Source organism: Gymnoscopelus braueri (assembly GCF_963280865.1).
Source record: "Gymnoscopelus braueri genome assembly, chromosome: 3".
Classification (NCBI taxonomy): Eukaryota; Metazoa; Chordata; class Actinopteri; order Myctophiformes; family Myctophidae; genus Gymnoscopelus; species Gymnoscopelus braueri.
The window spans coordinates 51477841-51485879 of record NC_137612.1 but is presented as its reverse complement, the minus strand read 5'-3'; the positions used below and the strand labels follow the sequence as shown (position 1 = coordinate 51485879).

Here is an 8039-nt window from a genome sequence, read left to right as displayed (position 1 = left end):
TAAGTGCGTATGCAGGTGATGAGTCCATCTTGTTTTCCATCTTAGCTGGGTTGCCTGACGCTTATTCTCTAGGGGTGCTCTGATTTATCGGCCACCAAAATGAATTAATAAATTGGCCGATATACACGGCAAATGACTTAATTTCTAGATCGCGAAATCAAATCTTTTATGATTTCTTGCTTTAATTAAAAGAGAGGTTACCAAATTCAAAATGTGTCACTTTATCCTTTGTGTTTAATAATGGACAACCAGAATCAAACCGCATGTCTATGCAAAGACAGTGTCATCATAGGGGTACAATAATAAGACCATTCTAAGAAGAACAGCCGGTACAGTTACTGTAGTAGCGAAGAGTAAACCTTTTCTTATAAAAGAAAAAAAAAGAAATTGGCTTTCGGTATCTGCCCCAAAAACCTGATCGGAGCACCCCTACTATTCACACTCTGGTAATACATCTGAGAGGAAATCACTGTCTGCTGAAAGAAGCTTTGAGATCATAACTACAGACTGCATAACACTGCGATGAAGAGTTCCTATTGGATGCCAGACTTAAGAGAAATGATAGCCTGACTAAAAATCAAGCTCGGCAGGAATGTACCTCTGACTTTATAACTCCCTTCTGGTCTCTCTTGACCTCGAACACCTTTTGTCAAAGTTATAATGTGAAATGTAATGCAATGATGACTCCATTTCTTTGCTTGTGTCTGCTTGAAAAATGGCTGTTTGCAGGGGAAAGTCTTCTGTCTTCTTTCACAGTTGATGTCCTGATTTGTTGAGTAGATTGTACTCACAGTTTGAAATGACAAGGGGCTATTCAGAATGGAACAGGCCTAAAGCAACAGCCTGTAAAAGAAGTCAAACGACAAATTTAACTAATCATTATCAGCAGGCAACAGCTGATGTCATCTTTCATCATGGTAATCTTAACTGAATGCCACCCACCTGCCTTTGGGTTCCTCAGCGTGGCTCTTAGAAGAGACCACAATCCTTGAGGTTTTCTTTGATGATGATGTCTGTTACGGCATCGAACACAAACTTGACGTTTTCTGTGTCTGTGGCGCAGGTCAAGTGGGAGTAGATTTCCTTGACGTCTTTACGCATGTTGAGTTCCAAGAACTGCATTTTGATGTAGCCTCCAGCATCTTCAAAAGTATTGGGGCCTGAGTGGAAAGTTTTCAAGGTAAGTTATTAGTGTGGTTGCCAGACTATAGTACTCTACCGACTTGATTCTTCTTTATTCTAGATAAACTTTATTTCATTGCGTTATTTCTCCCACAGTTTTTTTCCCCCAATTTCGTGCTATGTCAAAATCACCGGCTTCATCGGGAATCCAGGGCTTGTACTTTGCTAAGAGATAGGTTGTATAGTTTAATTGATATTGATTTATTAGTGAATTAAATGTCCCCATCCACTTTAATGGGAAAATGAAAAAACTAAAATTCAAGTATTTTTTTCTCAGAAACCGTAAGGGCTAGAGTTACAAGACTTGGAGGGGAGGTTCATAATTTAGTGTGAAATTATTAAAAGAAAAATTATATAATTCAGCCACATGGTGGCGCTATAAAAGCCCACTTTACGTTTTGGCCTATAATTCTTGAACCGTAGGTCGTAGAATAAAAAAATCTTGACCCCTGGATTCCTTGGGTTATGACGCAACTCCCCATATAGGCCACGCCCATTTGCGTCTGGATCGATTTTTTTTATATTGATTTATTAGTGCATTAAATTTCCCCATCCACTTCAATGGGAATTGCAAAATCTCCCATTCAAGTATTTTTGTCTCGGAAACCGTAAGGGCTACAGTTACAAGACTTGGAGGGGAGGTTAATTGTTTATTGCAAAATTATTTACAAAATAATTACACCAGTTGGCCACATGGTGGCGCTATAACAGCGCACTTTACGTTTTGGCCTATAACTCTTGAACCGTAGGTTGTATAATCAAAACATCTTTACCCCTGGATTTCTTTGGTCATGACGCAACTCTCCATATAGGCCACGCCCATTTCCGTCTGGATAGATTTCCCGCCATTTAGAATTTTCTTCAAAACACACTTTTCGCTCCTCCTACAGATTTTGTCCAAATCTCACAAAAGTCGGTACACATGATCTATGGACCCATGCGATAAACATCGTTCCAATATCCAATTTTGATAGTCTATACCGTTCGGCCGTAATTGGATTCCAAAGTTAGCGGGAGGGGCCCTTTCTACAAAAAATGCCTAAAATTGCGAACGAAACGTCCTGTCAATCCCAAATTTGAATCACATGTCGAGGATGGTTTACTCAACGAATCCCCAAAAGCATTTCCACTTTGATCCATAGGGGGTGCCACAAATGCGCAAAATGTAACCGTTTGATGCAAAAACCTGATTTTGGGGGGGATCAGGTCTTTCAAAAAGAAAAGCAAGTGATCTCAGGAGTGACGTGACGATGTCATTGGCCTGCTACATTTGTGGGAGGGGCCTGTTTCTTTAATGGGAGGGGCCTATTTACTCAAATCAAAACGGCACGTGTCACGAACGCGGGATCCGATCGGCAACGAATTCGAATCGCACGTCGCGCGGCCTCCGACGGTATTCCTCCAGGCGTATTCCTCGAGTCCCGGCGGCCGCCTGCGACCCGCGACCGGCGTCGGTGCAACCACACTTTGCAATTTCCCAGAATTGCGACGCGTCTAGTTTTGTTTGGTTTACGGCAGTGGCTCTCAAACATTTTAGTATGCATTAGACCACAGACCCCACATAACTCAGAGGGTTCCAACTATCAATAATTTTGTTGGGACGCCCTGAAACTCCCTCAAGGACCCCTGGGGGTCCCTGGACCCCACTATGAGAACCACTGGTTTACAGAGACGTTTGTGTTGCTGGTGATCTCACCATCGTAGTCAGGGAAGCACATGCTGAGATGAGCCTTCTTGATCTTCTCTAAGAACACATCTTTCTTGTTCAAGAAGAGCACAATTGAGGTGGTGATGAAGTAACGGTGGTTGCAGATACTGTTGAACAAGTGCAGACTCTCGTGCATTCGGTTCTAAACAAGAAGAAAAAAAAACATTTTGGGAAATAAGTCAAAGACATAATCGTTGGTTACGGTCAAATCAAAGTGGTTTACAGATGACAAAATGTTGAGTTAGAAATACTGTGTATTTTTTGTCTTTAGTCTCTCACCACTTCATCATCCTCGACCAACACCATGTCGTAGGCGCTCAGAGCAGCAATGAAGATGATACAGGTCACACCTTCAAAGCAATGGATCCACTTCTTCCTTTCAGATCTTTGTCCGCCCACGTCAAACATTCTGCATGGAAGGATAGCAGCATAATTGCCATTATTATCATCATCTAGGTTAGACGGGTTATTGGCGTTCTCATCTTGAAAAAAATACTGTATTGCCTTGTGTCTTCTCACCTGAAATTGAGATCTTTTAACCCGAAACAGGTCTCAATAATACCGGTGGTCTTCACTCTTGAGCGCAACACATCCTGCTCTGTTGGGCAGTAGCCGGGCGCAACCAGTCTCGCCAAGTCACACAGGTAGCTGCGAAACGATGAAGTTCTCTGATCACACAAGCCGTTTTCACACAAGACAAGATATCTTACCGATTTGCTCATCTTGTTATTAAGTACTGATATAACCACCGGGATTTGAACCCTGATCTCCCGCCAGGGAAACCAAAGACATAGGCCTACAGCACCACTCATCCAGTCCCCTCTTGGATTTGAGAGGTACTAGGCTACTTGTTTTCAGGCATAGCTACTCTGCTACATTTACACCCCACTATGAAGTTTCCCGTAGCGGGAAGAAAGAGATGACTTACTATGCGGCAGAGTCGTTGAGCTGGAATTCTGAGGCTCGCTCAAAGCATTGCTGGATACCAGTGTCTTTCCACAAACGTATTATGATGTCTGACAATTCCTTGGGCATGGTGCCCTCCTCGATGGTGTCTGCAAGGTGCTGGAGCTTCCTGGCATCATCCTACACAGACAGGTGGAGCCACAGACACAAACACAGTCACGGTTTGTTGTAGGAAGCCATATAAGTACCAAATAGACAATTTCTAACCCATTCAATCAGGGAAGGCATACTGTGTCATTTTCGATTTCATTAGATATAACCATTATTTATTTATAAAAAAAAAATACGAGCTTGTAGATCTACTATTTTCTTAGAAAAATTGTGAAAATGTGTGCGAATATAAATGTTTTTTAAAGCGAAAATCTTTAACTCAAATCTTTGCTTCTGGGGATTCTACAAATGTCTTCTAAAACGTATGTTGCTATGTCAGTGGTTCTCAAACTTTGTTCATGTCAAGGACCACCCAAAAAATATAAATTATTATGTATTATGTATTTGTCTGCGGACCCCCCCCCCCCCCATCTTAAAATATGTTGTTCCAGGGACCCCCCAGAAGCAAAGATTTGAGTTAAAAATGGATATACATATTCAAAGATTTGCACACATTTTCACGATTTGTTTCCAAAAAATAGCAGATCTACAAGCTCATAGCCACGCTATGAGCTTGTAGATCTGCTATTTTTGGATAGCCTAAAGAAATCTAAAAATGACACAGATGTGTTCCCGGTCTTAACTGATTCACTGCCAATCACGTAGATCTACACGAACCTATTTAAAGCCGCCACGTGCCAGTCGCGTAGATCTACGTGAACTAAAAAACTTTTATATATATATTTTTTCCAATTTGACCCAAAAAATTGACCAAGGAGATATGATTTTTCGAAGATCTAGACTCCTATCCACTTCCTTGTTAACTTAAAACTTAAAAATTCTGTATCTCGGCTCCTGAGTACTTTTTTTTTTTCAATGAAAAATCTCTGGCACTGGCTAAGAAAATATGAAAATACCTCTGGCAGTTTGGGTTCTAGTCTAATTCATACGTTGTACTAAAACGGTGTCACTTGCCAAAACAAACAAACAAACAGATTGTGAAGGTAACAAACTTGCAAGCGACACCGACGGGTGATGTAGTGCAAATGAATCTTAAATGATCTGTACCGACTGATCAGAGTGACCATAAGCAATATTGAATGTGCCCATGGCCTTGACGATGGCCATGATGGACTGAACGGTGTTGCTGTAGATGATGATAATGAATTCCATTAATTCCGCAGGTGAGTAACCATCTTGGTGGATAATTCTGTGGACAGATAAACAAATATGACCATGATAAGGTTGCAGTGGTGGAAAACGTGCTCAAATGTTTTACTTAAGTAAAAGTATCAATACTGCAATATAGAAGTACTCTGTTACAAGTAAGAGTCCGGAACTAAACATTTACTTGAGTAAAAGTACAAAAGTATTGGTATCAAAATGTACTTAAAGTACCAAAAGTAAAAGTACTAAAATGTTTGAAAATAGATCTAAAAGCTCACAACGCGATGCAATGCGTTGTGAGCTTGTAGATTGGCTATTTTGAAGTGGTTAATGTATGTTTTATAATGTAATCATTTATATCTGCAAAGTAATTACTAACAAAAGTTTTCACATAATTGTAGTGGAGAAAAAGTACAATCATTTGAAATACTCCAGTAAAGTAAAAGTACCTCAAAATTGTACTTAAGTACAGTACTTGAGTAAATAGTACTTAGTTACTTTACACCACTGGTTGTAACATTTTTAACAAGTGAGGCCTTCACAATGGGATGATAGGCGAGAGGTGAAATGTCCTACTTCATCTGTTTGACGATGGTGCTTTTCCCTGATTCTCCAGCACCTGTAGGAATTAGAGTAAATATATGAAACGGTGTCCACATTAAGCGTTTTATAAACATTTCTGCTTCATTTTTGATAGTGACAATGAGAGAGAGGTGGACGACATGCAACAAGGAGCCTCGGGTTGGATTCGAACCCGAGCCGGCTGGGATTCTAAGCCTTATCATGTTGCATGCATTTGTACCAGGTGAGCCATTTTAGTTTTACCCCTTTGTCTCCACAATTTAGCCAATTGAAATGGCAATGAATGCCTCATCACTGCTCGCCACTGCTGTTGCACCCCACTGGCTCACCTGCCAGTGAGGAGCCCCCACAGGGAAGGTGTAGGGCTCTACGTAGTTGATCGTTTGACCTACTCCTCCCACTCAACATTCCCCACTGACAATGCAATAGACGCCCGGCCAAACGGGATGCGGTGGTGGGCGCTTTACATGGAAGCATTTTCATTCATATAAAAGACATTATGGCCAGTGGCCATACACAGCCAGTAACTATTATAATTAGGTATTATTGATGAATTAAAATATATTAAGATTGACAGATTAATTATAACATTTTATGTTTAGATGACACAAACCAGTAATTTCTGATTTTGAACTGTTTATAAAGAAAATACAATCATATTTATTGAAGATTACCTCTAGGGTGCAGCACTAATCTGATAGGAGATAATGCTCCTTATTTCAAGCTTAAGCTCCTTCAAAGCTGATGTCAGGGGGAATTTTCTATCCCTGACCTACCTTGCAGTGTTGCCATGTCCGCCTATTGTACACGATTTTGGGCTCGCTTGTACAAATTGGTAGTTGCGGGTCGTGTTGCTTCCTAGGAAATTAAGTAAGTAAACGTTTTCATGTCGAGGACCCCCAATTTAATATGCATTTGTCCGCGGACCCTCATCTGAAAATATTTTGTGCCAGGGACCCCCATACAAGATGTGTGTTGTACTGTATGTGTTGTTTCTCAGGAAAAATCTGGCAACACTGCTACCTTGTCATGAGCATTTTATCTTTATCCGGCTGTTCTTCTCTTTTAACCACGTTCAACCTGGCACTGGTATTTTGGGCATATTTTGGGCATCAAACATTTTCGAGTGTCAGGTACATGTAGTAGGTGTTCAGGGATGCTGTGTTCAGTGTGTGTGTGTGTGTGTGTGTGGGGGAGGGGGGGGGGGGGGGGTAAGCCCTGTGTGTAATGGAACACATGATGTTTAAGGATTAGCAAGGGATTGAGGTGAGCATTTACTAAAATATCTAATCAGTACAATGACACAGTGATTAAGCTGGAGTTCTCCTCCTCACGGTTTCAAATGTATTGAAATGGTCCACGCTAAATGATGATGTTGGATAATGCTTTTCAACAGCAATGCAATACCCTGTTCATGTTATGTCATACTGTAGTCACGTCAGTGAGTTTACTCATTTTTGTTGTACATTTAACAATGACAATTAAGGAATTAAATACATCTAAATATCTAATAATAATACTTAGATAACAATAATAGTCTCTTGCTGAAGCATTGTTGTCTTTTATTTAGTTTTTTGGGGTTGGTTGTTTTTTTTTTCTGTGGGGGCCTGAAATGAGGTTAATTGAGTGAAAGAATAGAAGAGAGACAAAATAGCAACTGTGTCTGTATTAACTCCAGCATCACTACAAAAGATGCTCTAATCTTTTTATACAGCGTTCACATCCCTGCACTCTTTAACATAGACACAAGAAACTTTGGGAGAAAGAAATATCCAACATCTACAAAGCAACAATACAGCATTCATCACATGGATAGCTGGGCCCATAACATCACCTCATATTAGTCTGTAAATATAAACTGGCCTCATGAACCCTATGAGGGCCTTCAATTCACAAGAACAGATGTGGCGTCTTGTCTTGCATCGTGGCCCTTCGGTCCCCTCATTCTACGTCCCTACAGGGGAGTGTGTTTACCTAACAGCAGCAGCTTCACTGTCCTGGCTTCCCTGTCGCCCTCCTCCTTCAGCTTCTTGTCCAGCTCCCTGGAAGCTTTCGCCTCGGCGCTGCCTCCGGCCCCCATCCTGATCCCCTGGGTTCGGCCCCTGCACTCCAAAAACCACGCGGCAAGAAAAAGATGGAAGTAGGTCCTAGGTCCTAGTTGATGGCGGCTGATACGTAAACTACCCTCAGCAGACACTGGAGGATGTTTTGAGAGTCTTATGAAAGGATTTTGACTATCCTCTGGCCACCTGACCGAGGGTGACCAATGGGACACAAGGACAGGGCTCTTTTGGGGCAGGTGTGAGAAGGTGTAATGCGTAGGTGGGGCCCCGCTGTAGGAGCC

General features: G+C 41.4%; 1 protein-coding gene across 1 annotated transcript; it reads right to left on the bottom strand.

Moving 5' to 3' along the window:
• Nucleotides 1-969: 969 nt before the first annotated feature.
• gnat1 (guanine nucleotide binding protein (G protein), alpha transducing activity polypeptide 1) lies at nucleotides 970-7775 on the bottom strand (the record flags this gene model as incomplete). The annotated part of the gene is made up of 8 exons (XM_080424217.1): nucleotides 970-1160; nucleotides 2879-3032; nucleotides 3170-3299; nucleotides 3410-3538; nucleotides 3819-3976; nucleotides 5015-5156; nucleotides 5690-5732; nucleotides 7670-7775. 8 exons carry the CDS (start codon nucleotides 7773-7775, stop codon nucleotides 970-972), a joined length of 1053 nt encoding a protein of 350 aa, XP_080280343.1.
• Between the last annotated feature and the right edge of the window lie 264 nt (nucleotides 7776-8039).